General features: G+C 41.2%; 1 protein-coding gene across 3 annotated transcripts in view; it reads right to left on the minus strand.

The window, feature by feature from the left end:
- The window catches only part of OSBPL10 (oxysterol binding protein like 10), a 257,267-nt gene that overhangs the window by 166,622 nt on the left and 65,990 nt on the right, over positions 1–24,655 (minus strand). For all 3 annotated transcript variants that reach the window (XM_081073386.1, XM_081073388.1, XM_081073387.1), the window contains exons 2-3: positions 7,032–7,207; positions 4,231–4,310 (exon numbers count right to left, since the gene is read on the minus strand). In XM_081073386.1, coding sequence (XP_080929512.1) covers positions 4,231–4,310; positions 7,032–7,207 — 256 coding nt within the window. The remainder of the gene's footprint in view (positions 1–4,230; positions 4,311–7,031; positions 7,208–24,655) is intronic.

Genomic DNA, 24,655 nt, shown 5'->3' on the forward strand with positions numbered 1-24,655 from the left:
TACATTTTTGATACTTTCAAATTCATATACGAGTCAATTCTCACGGGGACAGCTCTCTCAACACTTTCCCACCGAATGCAGTGCTCTACACTGCTTCCATTGTTATTGCAGTATTAAAAAGAGGATGTTTCCTTTTGTAGTTGTTTCTGTTTTCAAAGAAAGTTGGTGTTCTCCTCTTGCTAGCAGATGAGCCTCACACCCTCGTGACTATAACACCAGAAGCCACAGGATGAACCTATGTCCAAAAAGGTGGATTCTCTGTTGTTTGGCAGTTTCCATCCATCTAGAAACAGATACTAGTCGAAAAAGGACTGACCCCCTCTCCCATGAAGGGAAGAACATAGCAGCACTGACTAACACCTGTGAGGTAAGACCAAGAAACCAAGAGTTCTAAGTTCAAGTGGTAGCTGCACAACCCTCCTTATTGAAGCTCCCTCATGTGTAAACCAAAGGGAGCTGGACTAGATAGCAGACATTTTAGATTTCCAAGGCCAAGGACTTTTTTAATATGGGAATTAAGAATATTTTTAATCTGAGAATTAATTTGGAAATTAATTGGGAATCACTTTTGATTTTTGAAAGTAAGAACATGTATTAAGAACAAAAAGTACTAAACACTAAAATAGCTCAAATTCAAAAGACAGAAAGAGTTGTTGATACATATAGCTGCATGGATGAAACTCAGAAGCAGCATTATGATAAGTGAAAGAAGTCTGATGTGAAAAGCTGTATAATTCCATTTATAGAACATTCTAGGAAAAGCAAAACTATAAACAGAAAATGGATCAGCAGTTACCAAGAACTAGGGAAGAAAGAAGGGAATTGACCAAAACAAGGTATTGAGGGAAACCGGGGGGATGGTGGGCTTATGATTGTGGTGGTGGTTACACAACTGTATACAGGTCAGAACTCAAACTTTACATTTAAAAGCTGTGAATGTTACACATCAAAGGGGTGGATTTTACTTTACGTAAATTATACCTCAATAAACCTGAAGTTTTTAAAAAGGCAATCAATCAATCCTCTACCATCTTCTACAACAAAAAGAATATTTAAACCCTCCAAAAGCAAAGAAATATCATTTCTAAATAAAGAACAGTCCTTTATAGAGAATTAAAGGTGTCTTTGGGAATAACTCCCTCCTTGTTTTTCTCATTTCACTTTCTGGACTGGTGAAAACCTCAACCAGGAACTGACTGATTTCGGAATCACGGGACTGGTCATCTTTAAAGCCCTTTGCAGCTCAGGGTTCTATAAATCTGGTTATCCTGCAATTCTCATTAAGATGAGTTTCAATGATGGCACCATTCCTTCTACCTAATATCTGTTCCAGGAAACACTTGATTTTACATAAACAGGTTTTAAAAGGTAAAAGTCCAAGCAGCTGTAGGGAGAATGTTCTCTATAATCTACTGGGGAGGACCTTGCCCTGCTGAGAGAGAATGGGGAAGAACAAGTGAAGAGAAGGCTTAGCACAAATTTCTAAAAATCCTGATGCCACATAAGCAGCCACCCTACAGAGAACTGGATGGAGATCAAGTTTACATTCCCTTTCAGCCTAACTCCATTTTCACTACTAACTTCTGCCCAAATAGTCCTGGACTTCCTAATGTTTCTGCTAAATAACAAGGTCTGTTCACAATTTAAAAATTATTATTCCCCAATTGCTCATGATAGCTGTGCAATAAATAGGTTGTAGTAGCAATCGCACCTCCAGTTCTCAAAGAAGGAATCCTCTAGACCCTAATAACTAAATTATTATTTATTTTGGTTCTACCTTAATAGGTTAACTGTATTCTTGAAACTACCCAGATAATAGGAAATCAAATTCTTCAAAGTATCTTCAAATCCTCTTCCTATTTCTTTAAATTCTCCTATTTCTTTCTATCATTAGGATGGATATCTTTATCTTTCCTTGTCTCTAGTAATTCATCAAAACACCAATGTGCTTAAAGTTGGTTGCCCCCTACCTGAATTCTTACACCCAAAAGAAATTCCAGATGAATAAATGACCTAAACACGATAATTAAACTATAAATTCACTGGAAGAAGGTTTTCATTATTTTTGAGCAGAGAAGCCCCTTTCTATACATGATGCAAAACCAAAAGCCAAAAATGAAAATAAATTTGACCACAAACAATTAAATATTCTGCATAGTAAAAATACGTATTCAAAGTCAAAATACAAATTACCTACAAAGATAAAATATACACAGTACAAACGACAGGCAAGGGACAAATATACTTAATACACATACAGCTACTGCAAAGAAAAAGATGAACTCAATAGAAAAATGGGTGAAGAATACAAATTGGCAATTCACACAAAATGTAGTGGCGAATAAACACTTGAAAACATACTCAGTCCCAGTCATGATTTTAGAAGTGAACATGAAAATAATGGGGGATCCATTTTTTATCTGTGAAGACTGTCAAAAATTGAATGTTAGTTAAGAGCTACAGTGAGTGAGGAGGAAAAACACCCTTACACACAAAATTGATGGGAATGCAATTTAGGGCAACATTTTTAGAAGACAATTTAGCAATGTCTATGAAAATTTAGAAGACACATACTTTATGACCCAACAATTCCACTGGTATAAATTCACACACACACACACACACACACACACACAAACACACACACACACACCCCTACAGATACAAAAAGATATGTACAAAGATGTTTTTTATAGCATATGTATAACAACAACAAAACCTGCATGTCCATCAGTTAGTACTTAAATAAAGCACTGACATCCATTCCTTATAACACCGTCTAGCCATCCTAAAATGAGAACAGTAGATCCAATATGTCTAGGGAAAGATCTCCAAACTGTATTAATAACTGGGGAGGGGAGAGGAAAAACAGTATACATAATATAATCCCACTGGTGTGAAAAAATAGATGTAGATATAGATACAGATATAGACACATACAAACTAGCACATGCTGAAATTTGTTAGAACGACATACAAAGTCAGTTAAAAGGAATCATGTCTAATGATTCTACATGGCAATAGTGGAGATATGTTCTTTTTATGTTATCCCTTTCTGTTCTGTTTTATTCTGTTTTATAAAAAGTAAAAAGATACATATAAAACAATTTAACTCTACTGCCTACATGTTCATAAAATAGTAATGAAATGTTCAGAATGCCTATTGTAACTCCTAGAAAATAAAAGAGGCCGGAGGGAAAAAAGCTTTAGAAGTAGGGCTCTGCCTCCAATTACCCAGATTCTACGTGAGGCAAGTCAAGACGGGTATGAGACTGAGTGCGATGGTAGTAAGCAAGTGTTAAGGAAGAGAAGATGTCTCTAGGAAGGGAAAAACAAAAACATGAACAAAATCCTTGAGAAGAAATCATTTCAGATTGTATTTGGAGGCCAAACAGGGAGGTCAAATTAAGCAAGACATTTCCCAGGGCCCTGAGCAAGATGGCAGGTAGGTTATAATAAATGGGATCATCAGAAGTTTCACATGTGGGTCTTTCTAGCTGATGCATGGAATATGGAAAAAGACTGCAACTAGAGATAGCAACTAAATTTGAACTAATGACATAAAAGGGATAGACGTTTGGACATTAAAATGAATATTTATTGCCCCGAAAAAAATCATTTTGCAATTATTTTCTGTATTTTAATGATTGGAAATCCTCTGGATAATCCATGAAAATGCTGACTTCCTATCTCCCGCACATCAAATCCAAGGTCTCATACTGAATCCTGAGGAGAAAATAATTCATACCTGGATGCCAAATTACCCAAGAGCGATTTTACGCACTTAGAATTCAGAAGCTCCTGACAGAGTACTTCATCAACTTGGGGTCTAGGTTTTATTTAAGGATCAGTGACAACGAGTCTTCATGAACAGTAAATCTGACTGCTCTGCCTCCAAAGGAAATTATCCACACAAGCATTTCAACAGACCAGTTAACAGCTGCCTAAATTGACAACACGGAAAGCAATGGCAAGTGTCTTTCCAGAATCAGTTCCAATAAAAATGCCTGCATGCGGCTTCATGCTACCCACTATCAAATCCTACCACCTTTCTCTTGGCTTTAAATGGAAATGGAACAGGACAAGTCTGAATTCCATTACAGTGGGTAACTTTAACAAAAATACACATACACATGAAAAACAGCTTTCCCCAAAGAAACAGATAACTGGGCTGGAGGGTAGCCGTCCAAGTTATTGGAATGCCTGCCTGCTTTCCCCATGGTTACCTACCTTAGAATTCGTTTCCATATGGTATTTGGCACAAGCACGAAGCTGAGTCACCCAAAACTGTTTCTCTTTCACATCAGCAGCTAAAATAGAGAAAGAAATGCTTACTGAGATTGTTCCAAAACACATCCAACCTATTTCTACACCCACCTAAGGGAGTGGAGGGCCGGGGGAGTGAGGCATAGAGGGAGAAGAGAAAGCAAATGCAGATCTCCTGATTCTCAAGGGGCCTGTACTTACGCCAAAAACACACAAATTACACTAAATCTCAACAGAAAATTCCCTCTTAATGCCACATTAAAAATGTATTCTGAAATGTCTGTTATAAGAACAATCTTGCCATTTTTTTAACCTCCCCTGAAAAAGTCATTTCTACTTCTTTAAAAAAGCAGCGAGGAAGGGAAAACACGATTATTTTTAAACGCCTCTACCACATGTGGCTAATATGAGGATCAAAGTATAGCTTTTCAGGGCCTTTTGTTATCCACCAGGCTTGTACTGTGGAGTTCTCAGCACTTACAAAATAAACGTTCAGTTGAATTACCATTTTAATATGTATTCTCAAGGATTCGTATTAAGATTGGACAGAACGAGATACCAAATGCTGCCATAGGGATCCTCGAATTCTCCCCAAAGAGACATTAAAGTATAACTCAACTGCATAGTCTACACCCCCATCTCTCAAATACATGAAATTATTTCCTTAAAATATTACAGATACAGAACAGAGTCTAATAAAATTGAAATCTTTGATTTAAGTGCACAATTTAGTACAGAAACATTTTAATATTAGATGCACAAATGTTGACTCTGCAGAAAACAGAACACCCCCCTAGAAATTATAATCGTGTACAAAAATGGGCCTACGTGTCATTGGTCACTAAAACACCACTTCAGCCGAACTTTTCAGTTGTAGGACTGTCCAGAGTAGTAGGGCAGTGTGAGATCAGGTGAACTGAACTTCCAAAGAAAGGATTGTTGCAACAACTACAGCCTTTGTTCTTAGGAAACACGAAGAATTGTCAGTTTGCGACAGTACTGTCCAAAGGCTCAGCACCAAAAACATTCCCCAAAGCTATGCATCTGATGACATCAAGATTCAACTCCGTGCGCAGGTGAGATGTGACATGAGAAAAACGGACACCCAGATCCTCGTAGAGGGGCCAAGAACCAGTCCTAAATAGGCAGAAATGTATCCTGCCTCTTCTATAGTTGCCAAGTTTAAGTTAACTGAGCCCTCGTGATAATTTCATGCAGATACAAAAACGTTAATATTTGCTATTAAAACTACCCTAAAAAAACAAAAACCAAACAAATCAAAAAAGCATCCTAGGGTTTAATAATCCAGAGAATAACAACTCAAAGTCAAACTGAGATGGCTCATTGTCACATTTGTTGGATTTTTCTCTTTTGTATGGGTTTGAGTCATTTTATAAACCACAGGTGGGGGGGTGGGGAGTGCCATTAAATCTTTCACCTACTATTGTTTCTGCTCTATCAATTTATTAAGCAATAAACAGCAAAACAAAACCAAGGACCATGTAAATTTAGCCAGCTGGAACGCGCACTGCATGAATCTCAAAAAAGAGCATGAATCTTAGTGCATTTCCCAAAAACTGAAAAACTTTCAACTATAGACATTTTTATTTCACAGGCTTCTGGATTGTTTTATAGATTCTGAAATATGATTTGTATATAAATAATAAAGAAACATTAGCTTATTCCATCTCTTGGTAGCTTGGAGGTGGAACAGTGTGATAATTGGACTGAGAGGTGAGGAATCTCGGCCCCTCAATCTGGCTTTACAGAGGTGACCTATCCTGGTCAGTCCGCTGGGGTCACAGAGAAATAATAAGGAGACTTTTCTTTGTACTTAGTCTCCACTTGGGCAAAGGAAAATGTCATAAGAATGCAGAATTATCAACCACCTCCTAACACTTAATTCATACTACCTTTCCTTAGACTTTAATAAATAACATTGACTGTGTGTGTGTGTGCGTGCGTGCATGTGTGTATGTATACATATGGGTTTTAGTTTTTGTTTTGTTATTTCATGAGAAGAAAACTGACTTTTCTTTTTTGGCAATGCAACTATAATAGAATACTGGAAGAATGATCTAGCAATCGAATTGTACTGCTACAGTCAAATCTGGCTTTTCTGAAAACTTGTGCATGTATGTGCTCTGGGGATGGCAGGACCTTCAGTTATGGCCAAATGCTGGAGTCTCTGGAGAGCCATGCTCACTGATCGGAATGCGGAGCTGACATCAGTTTTCAAGAAGCAAAGAGAAGGGGAGAAAGCAGACAAGAGGAAATTAACTCAACACCAGTTGGCATCTCACCAGGCTCACTACAACAGATTAAATAGAACATAAGTGAAGGGGCCATTTACTAAAAGATGTGGGGTAGGCATGATGACCCTTTAAAGGTTGTTTGGTCCTTATAGCAAAAAGTGCCCACAGGGCATTATAGTGGAGACTTTTACTACGAGGTCAAAGAAAATATACACTGAGCTAATATGAAAAATATGCCTAAGCCCTAGGGCTCAACTGGCTTTGCCATCACTCACCTTTCCTCTGTCATTGTAGTTCCTCAGTTAATTCAGACAAGCAGTTTCTAATATCAGGCCATCTCCCCAACCCAGGGGTAAGAGAGGGGGAGTCTGTCTGTCACCACACCATCCTCAAACACAGCCTAGTGTTAAAGGTAAGTTTAAAATGTCGAAAAACAAGAGAACCATCACCATGGTAACCATGAACATAGCCCACAAGGCCTGTCTGAAAAGTTACAAGAGAAGAATGTACCTCTCAGTTTATACATCTCTCCATTAGCAGAGTACACGACCAGCATGTGGGGAGCTTCGTCGCTCAGGGACACTATGGCTCCAGACAGAGACAGGGCTCCTCGAGGCTTCTGGTGCTTGCTTTGCTCATTCACAAAATACTGCAGGATGCCAGCCTCAAAATCCAGCACAAAGTACCTGTGCAGAGAAACCACAGCGCATCACTTTTCTCCCCCAGCCCATTTCTCACAGCAAAGGAGGAAAGGAATACTTCAGTTGACATCAAGGCTCCAAATCCAGGAGCTGGAAACCAAATGTCTCCCCCAGGCACCCTCAGAAGTCAGCCCCTGAGTTGGGAGAGAACACTGGATTCCTAAGTCAGAATGGAGCTTGTAACGGGCCTTGCAGAAAAGGGCCAGATCCTATCAGGATTTGGTGCAATGCCCACCGCTTTGCCTGGTGCCCATGAATACCACCGTAAACCTCGGAATGGCCAAAGAACAGCAGATGCATTGGGAAACAGGCGGTTAACATGCTCCAGATGACTTCACAGGAACAGCAGGAATTCACGAAGCCATGCAGAGAGGCCATTTTACGTGCAACTAGCAGCAAGTTGGGCCTTGAGCTTCCATCAGCAGTGTGGGTACAGTGAGGAGCCTGAGCTCCTGGGAACACCTATCAGGGAACTGGAGGTGGTTGTGTAAGCACCGGGCACGCTCCAGTGGGTCCTTCTAGGTGTCACTGTTTTATACAGAGAGGCAAGAATCCCCTCCACTCTGGGAGGCTGCAATGCCACTGGACTCTACATCCAAGACAAAAGAAGAACTGCAAGTTGCCTAAAATACTCAAACAAATCTCTGTAGCCAAATATCTGGCCTGTTTATATTCTCAATCTATCACCTAGGAAATAGTTAAAGACAACTTCCCTTCTCCACAAGGACAGAAATGTCTTCTTCCTGAGACTCAAATTTTTCCTGTGGCCTAGAGGCCCAGCACAGCCCCTGCTGAATTCTCCACCTTGTCACTTTCTGTTCCTTCCACAGTGGCCTTTTCTCTCCTCCCTTCTCGTCACTTTTGCTCGTGCTATGCTCCCTGGAGCAGTTACTCAAAGTGTGGTCCGCACATGTTGATGGTTCCCAAATTGTTACCAGTCCACGACAACTTTTTGAACCTTTTCCTGCAACTTGGCTTTGCTTCAAGATCCAACTGCATGATCAGTGGATTAGTCTTAAACAGTTCAAATGTTATCCAACACACATGGCATACACAAGCTAGACTGGTCATGAGGCTACCTTCAGTACAATTGAAGAAAAGAGAGAGAGAGAGAGAGAAAGAGAGAGAGAGAGAGAGAGAGAGAGAGAGAGAGAGAGAGAGAGAGAGAAGAAGAAGGAGGAGGAGGAGGAGGAGGAGGAGGAGGAGGAGGAGGAGGAGGAGGAGGAGGAAGGGAGGGAGGGAGGGAGGGAGGGAGGGAGGAAGAATCAAGTCCCTCACAACAGTTTGAGAAATAACCTGCCCAGAATGCCATCCCGCCCACCTCCTCTCCAAAGCCTAGAATATGGTTCCCTTCCCTTTCTGCCATGTTTAACTCCACAGCCTTCAGGAACAACTCAAGTACCACCAACTTGAGAAAGCTTCTCCTGACCAGGTCCAGGGTTCCTCCCACAAGCTCTGATAGCACCTTGAAATCGTCCCTCCTGGCCCTGGCCCCCATGGGAGTCTACATTTGCAGAATTATCTGACTCAAAGTCTAGTGTTCCCAGTAGCCTCTACGCTGTTCACAGGCCGAACTGTGTGCTCCCCAAACCCTGCCCCATGCCCAGTTCAGTGCCTGCAACTTCAATGATACTCAGTTAACATTATTTGATGAATGAATGGAGGGGGAACCATCAAATTCCACAGTTTCCAATCTGTACACCAAAGTTCCTGGGGCCCACTACTGGGAACTCACCGGGTGCTGTAAAATATTTTACATTTGAGGGGAACACAGCGATCCTCAGCATAGCATAGATACCATGCATGCCACTAACGCAGGTATTGTCACACTTTTGATATTAGACTGCGCTACATTCCTTGCAACGACTTCGTATCATTGCAAAGCTGGGTTTTCGCCAGGTGCTGGGAATAAAAGCAAACATCACCGTGGAACAGGAAGAAAGGGCGGCGATGCCCAATGAGGTTCCAAGGTTTGAGAAGCGTTCCAGTGCCTGCAGGAGCACACATCGCCTCGCTGACTAACTGTGGTTATTTAACAAAGAAATAGAAACATGCTTCTTTTCATTTATGTTTATTATTTTTTCAAATGGCTACTGAGTTGTTAGGACGTAAACGTATATGAAGTTGTTTGGCGCTAACTGCTTAATAAATGAAACTGCTGAATTTTTTTAACCAATTAAGTACCATGAACCAAGAAAGTTTATAAACCTCCGACCTAATTCATTCCCACAGAAACCCAACAGATTATCCCCATTTCACAGATATCCTGAGACTCGAAGGAACTCAAAATCCAAGCCCCGCTCATCTGTGGCCAAGGTCCAGGCTCCCTTCACTCCAGCAATCAGCGACTCGCCTTTGATTCTCACGCAAGTCCTTCCTTGTCACTGTCTCCCTGTCCCCTCTCCTGCACCGACTTAGGTACTTTCTTCTCCAAACTTTCCTGCCCCAGGGTTAACAGAGCTGCCCCTTCCTAGCACCGAGGTCCCTGCCATCGCCTGCCCACAGACCAAGGTGCAGCCATCTCATTAGCACCTAACCACCCACGTCTCCATCTTCCAAAACTCCAATTCCTCTAAGAAATCTTCCACTTTAAATTATTTTTAACATTCCAGAAGGCCTGGTCAAGACTCCCTAGCTTACCCCTCTCCTTCCCCCTATTTGCTGAGTCACTACAATAAAGATATACTTCTGGTTTTCACCATTAGCATGGATAAATCAAGACACAAAAATGAGTCATACACAGACTAGGACTATTCAAAGCGTGGTCCCTAGCCCACCACCGGGGAGCTTGTTTGAAATGTAAATTATGGGGCCCCACCCAAGGCCAGCAGAATCTCAACTCTGAGGCAGGGGCCCAGGAAGCTGTGCTCTGAGAAGCTTCCAGGTGATACAGAGGCAGCTCGAGTTTGAGAAGCACTGGCCTAACCTAATAGCTCATCACTACATCCATCCTTGTCTTCCAGAAGACAGAATATATTTCCAGCTTTCCTCGCAATTAGGATGTGACCATTTAACAGCTTTAGCCAACAGTCTGAGCAGAAGTAATGCAGGCCTGATCCAAAACAGTCTGTCTCTGTCTCTGTCTCTGTCTCTGTCTCTCTCTCTCTCTCCCCCCCCCCTCAACCCCCCTTTCTCACACACACACTCACTTTTACATACACATTTGAATGGGGACAACATTCAGGGCAAGTTGAGAACCCCACAATGGGTATGGCAAAGACAAGAGGCAAGGAGCCTGGGTCCCTAAATCACCCCCTGGGAGAGTCACCTGCTGAGAAACACCCACAGCAGACTGCTGCATGAAGGAGCAGTTTCATGAAGCCACTAAAACCAAGCTGTTACAGTAAGTCGCCTAACCGATGCACCAAAAATCTTTTTTTACATTTCTATTTTCAGGTCCTTCTGCTTGAAATTTGCTCCCACTCCTTTTTGTGGAGTGAAAACCAAACACCTTCGATGAGAGAAGAACTGGGGTCACTTCTGAGCGGCCAATGGTCAAATATTTAAGTGCTGACCCTGCCTTCTCTTTAGGAGTCCATGTTTTCAGCCTGACTTGTATTTAATGTCACTATGTAGCCGTGCAGACACCACTCCGGGCAAGTCCCAGCATTAGCAGCTATAATCCTCACCCACAAAGGGAAGGAAACTTGGCTCCCACCACAGCACTTTCTGCGGGCCCACCCCCCATTTCCCCCCCCCCCAAGCTATGGCATCCCTCGCTAATAAACATGCCACCTTTGCGCAGGGGGAAGCAGAAAAGGAAGAGGGTAACCTGAGTAGGCTTCAAGGAAAAGGCATATGCAGTAGGCTGGAAGGGAGAGAGGGGGTCACCTCTTTCTCCCTGCTGCTTCCACCAACTTAGCGACTGGGAACCTGTTAGCCTTCCCCTCTCTTCCAGGCAGCCTCCCATATGTATCCTGTTCAAACAACGAACCATGTATTTGCAAAGGATATTATTCAGAAGCTGGTACAAAGAAATGAACTGGATGCTGTTGTTTTTTTCGAAAATGGATGACAGACGAACCAACTGCTGTCACATTATGCAGAATATGGGGACATATTAATGATTCTTCACATTACCTGTTTCAAACTGACATCTTAATTCTAACCTCCTGCCTCTGATGGGGGGGCGGGGGAAACACACTTCCTCTACCTCCTAAAATAGTTTAAATGCAAAAGCACAGGTTTGAACCATTTGCATTAAGGAAGGTCATCAATAATTTACTCCTCTTCTAAGGTGATGAAACCTCGATCATATTTGGTGGGGAGCGAAGAGAGACTGATTAAAACATTGCAACAGATTAAACAAAGTGTTCTTTTAGGATGGACTTGGAAAGTTAAGTTAGCTTGTGTCACATACAGGTAAGAGCTGTCCATACGGCATTAAGAAGGGCAATTTCTGTTGGTCACCTCCCTGGGGAGGAAAGAAATTACTTTTGGTTTCCTGTAGGGTCGTGGCTCTGTCAGGCACTGCTGTTTAGAGCTTGCAGCTATGTCTGAAAGTCACAGCCTTCATTTTAAATAGAAAAGTTAACAATATTTTTGGATTAGGCTTCATTAAACCAAGTGAAACTGCCAGATAAAATCCTGTCGTGTAGGGCTTTCCTCCTAGAGAAATGAACAGGGCAAACCTAATTTCTATGGTGTTCTTTTTAGTGTTGAGCTTTAGTGTACAATTCACTGATGTGTAGGTGAACTTCATTGTGTACAAAGAGCCTATTTGCTATGTTAACAAACCAAAGAATGTGCTGGAGAAGAGAGAATAAAGGGAGAAATCAAACAAACCCATGAAGACAGCCATCGTGATTCTCATCAGGCCAGCTTCTTGGTGGCACCTTGTCCAATTCCAAAGCTGGGAGCCATGGCAAATGGCAGGCCCTTTCCTTGGACGTGCTAAGGACAAGCCACTACCTTCTACTGTCCTTCACCCCACTGCTCTAGAAAGAACACACAGTGCACACACACTCAGACACGTACACTGCAGACACACGCAATCACATACATATACCAATCTTCACACGGACACTCATACCTGCACACATGCACTCAAACACTCACACCCATCCTCATACAAGCTCACACCCGTGCACCCACATCCACTCGAACTCACGCATTCACGCACTGTACACTCACATTCTCACACGTGTGCACACACACTCCCACTTACTGGCACGTGCTCTTACTCACTCCCTTTCATGCTAACACACAAAGAGGTGACCTTTAGCACCGCTGCTTTCCAAGTCTTGCATCTCTGATGGTCATTTGTCTACACCGGTAGCCTTTTAACCAGCCGCCTCCCACAGCTACCTGATAGTTTCATGAAGTTCAACGTTAGGACCTCCAAGTGGAAAACATACATCTTTATTTTGGGAGGGGAGATGAATAGGGCCTAGGAGCACACCAACCACCATTAGCCAAACTCCTGCAAGAGCAGAAATACAGGGGGTAATGATGGGAGCGGGAGTAGGCACTGAGGAAGCAGCTCATTGCTGCCGACAGGCAGAACTTACAACCAAATGACAAGAAAACGACAAAGAGAAAAAAACAGTGAAATAAATCTTTTGAAGAGGAACTTTTGCTAGACAGGCTGCTCCTGACAAAAAGCTAAATCATTTCATCTGCATTTAGAAGTGAAAATTAAAATGCAGGAGTAAAGGGCCTAAGGACAGAAGGTTATCGCCTTCTCCTTGATGACCGAGCAGAACACCTTTCAAACCCACGTTCCTGTTATTTCCAAGAGGGTGTCAGGACTCTTTCTGCTCCCTGGGAGGCTCAGACACTAGGGCCAGAGCCACCGAGGCCACCTGCCTACCAGGGCCACCATCCCCCACGTGAAAGGGGAACAAGGACCTCAGCCTCGTGGGACCTGCCTCACTTTCCCTCACACACTCCGCCTTCTGAGAAGCACCTGCTCCAAACTGCTGGAACCCACTGGACTTGGCCTCGCTCAGGCTGCCTCGACCTGGCCAGTGACGACAGTGACTTTCTTCTGTAGCTTAAGACCCTTCACTGGGTGAAATTATTTACTGCCTAACTCTTCCAGATCCCAATCACCATCCCACCAACACACCAAACAGCAGTGAAGGGACTTAAGCCTCTTGCAAAGGTTTGGGTTTCTCTGCCTTAAGGTTCCTCCCCTCCAGCAGAGTCCCACGCCACCAGAGGCCTCGACTGGTGCAGGCACACAGCTGCAAGGAGCAGTTCTTTCCAGCACTGTATATGCTGATTCTTGAGGTTTCAGCTGCCTTCCAATTCCGTGCTGCCCACAACCATGCAAAATATCACCATTTTTGAGATCTAGAATCATCATGTTTCTAAAACTTTCAATCTATGGCTGACAGAAAACAAAAACTCAGGGAAAATTCAGCAAAGTGAAACATACTCAGTATGTCAAGGGAGGGAGGATATCAAATGTTGGATGTGTTTTCCCAAGTTTACCTTACGTCTTTAAAGAAATATCATCTGTTGATCATTGTTTGAGCCTTTCTCATCTTCAGAGATCAACATATTAAAATTCTCCAAAAAGTGACTTCTTTGGAGCTGCCCGTGTCACCTAAGAGAGGGTGTCTATGCGTCTGCAGGTGGGACTGTAACACCATGATCACAGTGGTCTCCTCACCTCTGGAGAGTTCACACTCAAACCCTTAGGGTTTCTGGCTTGGAAAAGAACAATAAATCTTCCAGAATTTCTCTCATGATGACCAAACTTCCTGGAGAGAAAGATTCTGGATCCGAGCATCAAAAACGCAGGACAGGTTCCAAGGCATAGCACCTGAAGGCAACCTCAATCCTAGCCAAGCTTTCAAGTCTGTAATCCTCTCAAACCATGGAATTTGTGGCAATGGCTGGAGAGGTGCAATGCTTTCATAGAACTCTCAGCTACTCAATTCTGTGACCAAAGGTTTCCACCACTGCCACCACCATCCCCAATCCACTAAGAGGTACAGATTTCAACACTCCTAGAAGGTACTAAATTTTGATAGAGCCCTAAGGGCTCATCATCAACCATGGGACAAATATATGCTATTACATGAGGACTCAATCCATTTTTAAACATATTCAGGCATGCACTACAACAAGTTCAATCTCAATATATCAGAAAAACTCAATGTGACCTGTCTATAGCAGAACTATTATGCTAGCCTTCAGACATCTGACAGATATATAAAGTGAGCCATTAATAAAAAGGATGGCTGATATTTACCGAGCACCTTCTACCTTGTTTCCCTGAAATGAGACCTCGCTGGACAATCAGCTCTAATGCGTCTTTTGGAGCAAAAATTAATATAAGAGCCCATCTTATTTTACTATAAAGTAAAATATAGTTTTACTATATTTTATTTTACTATAAAGTAAAATAAGATGGGGTCTTATTTTACTATAAAGTAAAATAAGATGGGGTCTTATTTTACTATAAAGTAAAATAAGATGGGGTCTTATATAATAATATAATATAATATAATATAATATAATATAATATAATATAATATAATATAATATAATATAATATAATATAAATATAAAATAATATAACACAACATAATATATAATATAATAAATACTGGCTCTTACATTAATGTTTGCTCCAAAAGACTCATTAGAGCTGATTATCCGGCTAGGTCTCATTTTCGGGGAAACAGAGTACGTGTCATGCAGTGTTCTGCACACATATTAACTCATTTACATCTCCCAGCAGTCCCAGGAAGTAGAGGTGATCATAACCCCTTTCTAAAGATGAAAAACTTTAAGTGCAGACAGGTTACCAACGAGCTCAGCATCTTATAGAAAGGAAACAATGGGGCTAGATTTTAACCCAGGCAGTCTAGCTCTAGAGCCCACGGCTTTTAAACTATTAAGATATCGTGTGTTGATTAAAATACAGTTTTCACTGTGAAGATGCAAAAATATGGTCAAAAATACAGAAAGCAAACTGATAGAAATACAAGAAGACAATAACCAATACCATCAATCAAACTGGGAGACTTCGAATCCTCCTATCACCCAGCATTTACCAGATGTGCAGAAAACAAATAAGAACATATAGATTCAAAACAATATAAGCACAAGTTTTAAGGTTTACAAATAATTTCTTTGTTTTACAAATTATTTCTTACAAATAATTATATACCCCAATGAAAAAGTGTGACTTTGTATATGTACATGGAACATTTCCAAAAAATGGCTAAAAAAAAAAAAAAAATCAAACATTTAAAAATAGGAGTTTTATACATCACATTCTTTCATTACACCTTGTAGCAAAACAAATGTCTGGTATGTTAAAGACTTACATTTTTAAAAAAAAATAGATGGTCTTAGTTTTAATAATATAATATGTAATATTATATAATATAGAATTATACATACAATATACTTTATTTTTATATTAATTATATAACATGTTGTAATTAGGATAAATTATGGGTGAATATTTTTGCACTGTTAGAGTGGGGAAGGCATCATACAAGAGGCAAAACCATTTTAAAAAAAGTCCTGGCACATATTTCTAAATAAAAAGTGAAAACAACTCTAAAGTATAAACATCCATAAATATAATTAAAAGACAATCGATACAGTTTTCTTTTCAAAAAGCATACTGAAATGCCTTGCCTTCTAAAAAGAATATTTCTTACAGTTTGGGTCAGCTACTTCCTGCTTCTGAATCCCTTGGGGAGCTTGTTAAAAATATGGATTCCTGACTTCCATCCCATACCTAGAGGATCAGAATCCTCGTGGATGAGATCAGAAAATCAGGAATGTGAATTTCAAAGTTTCCCTAAGTCACTTTATGATATAAGAGCCAGTGCAAAACCAGAGTCAGGACGAAGCCTTTCGGTGTTATTCATCACCCTGCTTTTCTTCTAGTCTGTCAATCTTCCCCCACTTCCCCTAACCCCAGTCGTTCACTTGGCAAACATCTGAGCCCCTACGTGCCCATACAATGATCGGAGTATATTATTTAAGTACAAACTGCACCTCCCTTTGTCTTGGTCTGAAAGCTCTTATATCACAACGTCCCAGAAGGTAGATTTCGTGGCTCTGTCACTTGGAAAGTATTTTGAGAAAGATTTAAAGAAAAGTTACAAAGTCACCTAGCATAGAATTCCTGTATAATCGGATCATCAAGTAGCACTATGCAGGTGCTTACGTGCACAGAGGGGCCCGAGTGGCCAGGCTGAATAAAGCTCCTAAATATTAAGGACCGCCAGCCCAAGTGGCTGCTGCCTCGAGAACCCCTGATAAAACAGCAGCATGTAAGTCAAAGCGAACTTTTTAATGCAAGGTTTGATGCACAGAGCTTGGATTTGATCTATGATGAGATTCGATCTGCTTGTAAGGACTAGGTGATTTAACACCAAAAGAACTGAGCCCTAGCAAGTATTAATACAGGCTTGCAGAATATTGCCTCCTCACCTTCGGAACTACTGAGTTTCCTGTACTTTTAGGTGAGACCTTCACACTATTTGAAGGAAATTGTAAGCTATCAAGATGTGTCTTAATGCTCACGACTCACATTTTCATTCTTGCCATTCACAAGGCAGGGCACTTAACCGGGGATCCTTGAAATGGGTTGAGTTTTGATTCATGTCCCTGCTTTGTACTATAAACTTGAATACACACATTAAGTCACACGGGAAAAGATTCTGCTACTCGCTAAAGCCCTAGGGTAAAGTTGAGTGGGCATCTCTAGCCCAGTACCCAGCGAAATGAAGAGAGACGAGACGGGATGCTGGCCTGTAGCACCAGGGAAAGCAATTCAGATCACAAGCAGGCCGCTAGGCTCAGCTTTCCCCCCACATCTCCAACTGAGTCAGGCCCTAAACTCCACTGTCCCTGCATCCAAGTGTCCTCTCTTTTTCCTCAGGGGTGACAGCATAGACTGGCAGGTGTGATTTGGTAGTGAGAGGCCTGTGGCCTAGACCTGTGCTTTCCAAACTTGAGCTGCATCAGAATCACCTGGAAATTTGTGAGAAACTTATTTGCTTCCTGCGGCCCACCACCAGAGCTTCTGATTCAGGAGGGCTGGGGTGGAGCACCAGAATTTGAATCTCTAACAAGTTCCCAGGTGAGGCTGCGGCGGTTGCTGCTTCTGGTAGGACCACACTTTGAGAACCAGTGATTCTCACTTTTGTGACAAGGTATTTGATCCGCTCTGAGCTGTGAGGCCCACCTCTGCAGAAGGAGAAGGCTGGCTAATGCAGACCACCCCGACATCACTACGCCTAAAGGTCTGTCTGGTTATAAAACAAAAACTTCCAAAACACGTATCACAGATTTCAGTGCCGGCGGCCAACCGGATCTGATGCTCGTATTGCATCGTATTAGCAGTTTCGTTAATTGGCTACAATGCCAACAAGACAGAACTTAACACAAGAGCCTGTATTTGCTCTGTTTTGGAGGTGCCATGGAAATATGATTTGGCAAAGACTCACATCTGGTTCTCAATGTGATCAGCTGTGCACAGCATCTTGGATGTGGATATATTTACTCATGTTATGGATAAAGAAAAGAGAATCTATGTAAGGCCAACTTTTTGAAGAAGTTAGCTTTGGTTCCAAAACTAAGTTTCAACCCCAAGAAATCACTGATTTCTTAAAGAAATTTTTTTTAACTGAGTACCTACACGGCTAAGCACTGTGCGCTAAATGCCAAGGGTACCTGGTGAGGGGAAGGGACAGACAAGAGCCCTGCTCTGATGGGAGGGGGTGTAGGAATGGCACCGACAGACAATCCGATATTCACTAAAACAGAAAACAAGAACTGTGAGAAATGTCTAATGATAAGAAGAAAATAGAACGTGACCTAGTAAGTGAGTTCCCGAGGACAAAAATGTGCATCAGCTAGTGAACAGATAAACAAAATGTGACATGTCCATATAATGGAATACTGTTTAGCAACAGAAACAACAAAATACTGATACATGCTATTAATACAACACAGGTGAACCTCACAAATGTTCAGCTAAGGGAAGGAAGCTGGATGCAAAAGATTATACATCGCATGATTTCATTTATATGAAATGTCCAGAACAGGGAAATTTATAGAGCCATAAAGCAGATCAGGGGCTGTCTGGGGAAGAGGATGGAATCAGTATTTATTACAAGCTACCTAGAGGGAATTATTTTGGTAATAGAAATGTTCTCAAACTGGATTGCGGTGATAGTTACACAACTATATAAATTAACTTAAAAATTACAGCATTGTATACTTGCAATAAGTAAATTTTATGGTGTGTAAATTATACCTTAATAAAGGTGTTGAAAAAAACTTCAGTGTTTCTGGCAATAGTCTAGACCAGGGGGAAGGTGGCACAATTACTGCAGGGGTGCAATTGACAAGACTCAATCATGAACAGGGAAGTTAGCATTAGGACTGTCGCCCTTGAGATGTCTTTCAAATGTCCAAGAGATGTCGATTAGCAATTGGATGAATGGATCTGGAGCCCAGAGGAGGACTGAGCTGGAGATATAAAGTTAAAATTATCTATAGATAAGTAGCCATTGAGGCCAAAGGCATGGATGAGACAGAAAAAGAATACAGGGAGAAGATGGAGAGGCAAGGAGGAGTGGGCGTAGGACCCAAACTTGAGGAACTCTAACATTAAACAGCGAATGAGACACAGGAAACAAGACAGAGAGGTAGGAGGAAACCCAGATTCCCAAAAGAGAACATTTGAAAAAGGAGGGAGTAATCAACTGTGTCAAATGCTAACAAAATAGCAGTAAGAATTGAAACATGTCCTGCTTATGACCACACACTCATCTACCTGAATACTTCAAGTTCATGGGTTCCCACGTCCCTACTTTATAATGAAGCAAATCAGCACTTATTGATGTAGCAAGCCTAAGAGACAGGAAAAAAAAAACACATATCTTCCAAACATGTATTGCATACATCCACCAGCTATTTCCTAATATCTATGTCCCATTTTTACTGGCAACAGTGGAACAATTACTAGGTTGAAACCAAGGTCTGAAACCTGAGCTTTGGAGCTCATGAATTCATGGTCGGAAACCAGGTGGAGCACTGACAGCTGACTACCTATCCATTTTCTCTTCTTTGTCAAATCAAGAAAACTCCAATATTTAGCTGGGCCCGATACACTATGCTAAAATATGTCTCCCAATCTTCCTTTCAGATGCGGTCATGTGATTAAGTTCTAGCTAATGAGGAACAGTGATATATTAGACTCCTTCCCTCCTCTACTTTCTTTTTGAGAAGATGGATATGGTGGCCAGAACTCCAAAATTCCTCTTGGACATGGCCAGACCCTAGGGATGGCAAAGCAAAAAGTTGGAAGGAGCTTGGGTCTCTGAAATCTGTGGAACCTCAAACCAACCTGAAGAGCTTACCTCTTTCATGTGACATAAAAATAAATCCTACACATTCAAATCATCTAGGGTTATTGTGGGGACAGAGACAGGAGTGCAGTTTCCAGGCTCTTGGCCTCACGTGAAAAGGTGCTGGCTCAGGTAGTAAATGGCCATCGACTGTGATTGGATGGCCATCAGCTGTGGCTAGTTGGCCGTCAGCTGTAACCAGTGAGCTATTGGCCTCTAACATAACTGCCGTAGCTATGCTAGAAGAAAACAGGGGCTAGCAAGAAGATGGTGGCTGAGCTAGCAAGGGCGGACTGCAGTTAGCACAGCAGAGTGCAGGGTGCAGATTGCAGAAAAGCAGGCGGCAGGTTGCAGATAGTGTGGCTCCTGCTTCCTGTGTCTCCAACCCAGCTGCCAGCAAGACTATAGTGGTGTGGCTCCCCTACCTATGGCTCCGTGGGTGTTCCTTTTTGGCCTTACCATATCCTGCGTTTTTATGTGGGGGAGAGGGACAGGAGACCCGGCCTGCCACCCTGCATGACAGTTATGGACTGAATTGTCCCCCCAAAATTCCCATGTTGAAGCCCAAACCCCCAATGTGACTGTCTTTGGAGAAAGAGCCTAGAAGGAAGAAATTATGGTTAAATGAGGTCAAAAAGGTGGGGCCTGGATATGGCAGGATTAGCATCCTTATAAGAAAAGATGCCAGAGAGCTCACTTTCTTTGTGCCCACAGCAAGATGGTAGCCACCAACGAGCCAAGAGAAGAGGTATCAGAATGAAACTTACTGTGCCACCACCTTCATCTTGGACTTCCCAGCCTCCAGAATTGTGAGAAATCAAGATCTGTTATTTAAGTCACCCAGTCTGTGATATCATGTTATAGGAATCCAAGCAGACTCATATACCTAGAGACTTCTTTCAACTCCAAACCCCAGCATGCAGTTAGACCAACTAAATCAGAATCTCTGGGCTTGAGACCCAGGTATTAATAGTTTTTCCAGGCTCCCCAGGTGATTGAAATTGCAGCCAAATTTGAGAAATAGTGGGTGACTCCACCTTTATGCAGATCTATTGCTCACAGATGAACACAATTCCTAACTAACCCATCGACCCTTCTGACTGACCCTCCTCTGCCAGTGTGAACATCTTTAAAACAGGGGATTACAATGCTTACTACCTCCACAAATATTTAGCAACCGTACTATATGCCAGATGCTAATCTAAGAATACACTGGTAAACGGGTCACAATGCCTGCCCCCAAGAAGCTTAAAGTTAGGTTATCTGAAAAGATACATACATTTGTTCTGTGAGCAAAAACAGCAAACTATACAACTACTACAATTATTTGCGCTAACCATAATTCAAAACCCAACAAAATGTAACATGGATGAGGAGAAATCCTACCATCATATTAAATAAGAGTTAACAACCTATTACAAATCTAAATAGTGTTTCAGAAAGCTCTCAGTAATTAACTGCTGAGAATAACTCAATATTACTGCATATCCCATTACTTACACGTGCATGCACACACACTGAGGATTAGAAATTATGCTTAGTTTAGTCTATGCTTCATATGTATGATAATCAGGAACAATGCTGCATTAACCTCAAGAAGTTCAAACTCCCTGGAGTTTGAACTGTATGACAGATGCCTAAATGAAGCATTCACCACTGATCATAAAACTTTCAAAACATGGATTCCTTTCAGATCTTCACATGATCGATTGCCATCATACTATGTAGAGGATACAAAGTTAGTTCATCATTTTTCAGACTTCACATAAAAACAGCAATTACTTCCCCTAAGACGGTTTAAGATTATATCCATTTGAGGATCAAATGCTCCGGGTTCTAAGCACAAAGACCACACATTCCACAGGACGTCATCAAATGGAAATGTCTTATACTTTCTGCAAAGGATGGGATTATTGATTTACAAAGCTATGAATTTTGGATCTCTGCTTCCAGTTCTGGACAAGGTGGAGAACAGCACATCTTCTGGCTCCCTCCTTAGAGCCAATCCTAGAGATGCCACTGAAAAGAAACAGAGCTGAGAAACTCTGAGAGTAGAGAAGAAAGGGTTCCCAACTGTAGGGACAGGCTGGGGCTGGAGAGGATTAGGCGCCACAGAAGAGGAGCAGATTCAAGGGGAGTCCTCTAACTGAGCCACTCAGGTCACCATTACTGCCACGTAAGCAGAAGCACCAACTTGAAGGAGAGCAGTGATATCAAGGCAGTACTTGTTCCACAACAGGAACAAGTACGATGGGCCCCCCCTTCTGGCCCCCCTGCTCCTCTGCCTCCACCCCCTTCCTGGCCACTCCTGCTCCCCACCTCAACACTTCTCCATAGCCCAGAGCCATGCAGAGTCAACAAACACTCAGGTCAAATCCTTGGGAGGAAGGTGAGGAAAGACCGAGAGTGAAGGGACCCAAGCTGCAGGCCCTTGAGTCCTAAGAGCACCTTCCCCAACAAGCTATCTTATCTGGGGGAGACCGGCAAATGTCTGAGCTTCTTGTTGTCTCCCAGATAGAAAACAGTCAAAGCTGTTAAACATCACAAAGTAATACAAGGTACACAGCAATGAAAAGAATCAGGTATCAGAGAAGCTTGTGTGCTACGAAAGAGAAAAAAAAAATGGAACAATTTACACTGGTAGAAGCAAACCTAGTGGGGGAAAAAAAAGAACAAAAATTTAAAACAAATAGTTTAAACAGCCTCATTGAACTATGGGAGGCTATTGGAAATGTGGAGTCGAAAGAAGCCAAACCACCAATTGAAAATACTGGGCTTGAAAAATAAGTTTTGCAAAAGGGCACTTAAAGGATTGATAAAACAGCAGAATGAATTGGTGAGCCAGAATCAAAGCAACTCTCACTGAAAGCAACAGGACCAGATTTTAAACATGGGAAAAAATGTGATAAAACAGAGGTGTCAACATCCATCTCACAGCAGTTCCACAGAGCAAAAAAAAGGGATAAAAAGAGAACAGACAATATTTAAAGAAATAAGAACCAGGAATTTGCCACAATTAAAGAAAGAGCTAACACTTCAGACTGAAAGAACTACCAGAGTGCCAAAAAGGTTGAATAAGAAAAAGCCACCCCTAGATATAATATATTGAAAGTTTAAATCGAAGGAAAAAATCTGAAAGCTTCTAGAGAGAAAAAGCAGAAAACCCCAACTATCAAATTCACATCAGAGTACTCAGTAGCAACACTGGATGTAAGAAGACAAAGGAGTGATATTTTCAAAATACAAAGAAAAAGATCTTGGAATCCTGTTTGATATTCAGCAGAATTATCATTAAATGTGAAGGTGGAAAAAGATATTCTCAAGTCCTTTCACTTCTAGTATTATGGAAAATGGCGGGGGGAGGAATTGTACTGCTGTAACAATTAAACTCTAGATAATTAAAATCAAAGAAATCTCACAAGAAATCACAGAGGTTTCCAAGGAACACCCCACACACATGTGCCCATGTGGTGTCAGGCATGGGCAGCTGGGAGCATCAGGGTTGGTTGTCTTGAGAGCAGATATCAACAGCAGCTTTGGGCTAGGTTTCTCTTCTACTTGGGAAAAGCCACAGGTGGGATCCTCTCTAAGCCAAGAGCCTCAACGGAGTCTGAAATGGTCTCAGATCAGTGGTGCCCCTGGCTACTAGAAAAAGCAAAAGTAAATCCCCTCTGGAGGAAACAGTCCAGTGTATATCCTCAGGCCACCCACAATAAATTCAAGCAACAAATTCATAATCAAAGATCACCAAACACAACAGAAGGCAAGCCACTATGAGAGAAGCTTAGCAGAAACAAAAAAACCCATGCATTCAGATCTCCAAGAATGTCAAATATATTTTGAAATTGTCAGATACAGAGTACAGAACAGCTAGTTATAAAATATTTAATGACATAAACGATGCAAACACAAAAATATGCTGGTAACAAGAGACTATAAAGAAGAAACAGGCCGATTTGAAAACAAAATGCATCCTCAAAGAAATTACCCAAAGTGCAGCGACAACCAAAAAAAGATGGATAGAAATTGTAGGAGAGACATTAGGAGATCAGGTCAAACAATGATCTAATCAGAGTACCAGACAACAGAACAGAGAAAACGAAAGAAAGGCAATATTTAAGAAAGTAATGGCTGTGAATTTTCCACAATGGATGTCAGTGTATCCCAAGATTGATAAATATAAAGAAACTCAAAGGTACTCATATCATAGTGAAACTGCAAACACCAAAGGGAAGATCTTGAAAGCAATGAAAGAGAAAGTTCAAATCCTCGACAAAGGAATGATGATCTCAATGAGAGCATGTTTCTCTACGGAAACAGTGGGGCCAGAGGACAATAGGATATCTTCAAAACACCGGAGAGAATCATAGCTTTCAATTTTCAATTGTGTGTCCAGAAAAGTTCTGTAAGAATAAGAATGAAATACATTTACAGGTATACAAAAAGAGTTTACCATCAAAACACATACATTCAAGGAGCTTTTAAAATGCTTTAGGAAAAGAAAAACCATCCCGGAAAGATATCTGATATTCAAAAAGACATGATGAATAAAACGATAAGCATAAAAGTAAGTCAACACAGTATTGTCTCCATAAGATAATAAAAATGTCTAACTTGTGAGATTTTATTAAAGGACAGAACTAAAATGACGAACAAGAGGATGTAAGACAGGAGGGGCTCACTGAAATTATTCAACTGGGTTTGGCAAAGGGATCAAAATACTTAACTTGAAATTTGTTAAAGCTCAATATGCATGATAAAATTTCAAGGAAAACCAGTAAAATAATAGTGTGTAAATTCTAAAACAGTAGAAAGAAAAAAATGGTATATAAATAAAGGAATAAAAAATTCAACCTATCTCAAAAAATTAAGACAAGGGGGAAAAAACATAGTAAAAGTGGGACAAATAGAAACCAATGTTTACAATGGCACCAACACATCCGAATGTATCAATAATCACAAAAAATATAAATGAACTAAACTTGGTAGTGAAACAATAGATATTGCAAATTAATTGTTTTGTTTTGTTTTGTTTTGTTTTGTTTTGTTTTCAATTGTAAATCAGGAGTTTTATTTTTTTAATGTTTAGGAATAA

The sequence above is a fragment of the Rhinolophus hipposideros genome (assembly GCF_964194185.1).
Source record: "Rhinolophus hipposideros genome assembly, chromosome: 14".
Lineage (NCBI taxonomy): Eukaryota > Metazoa > Chordata > Mammalia > Chiroptera > Rhinolophidae > Rhinolophus > Rhinolophus hipposideros.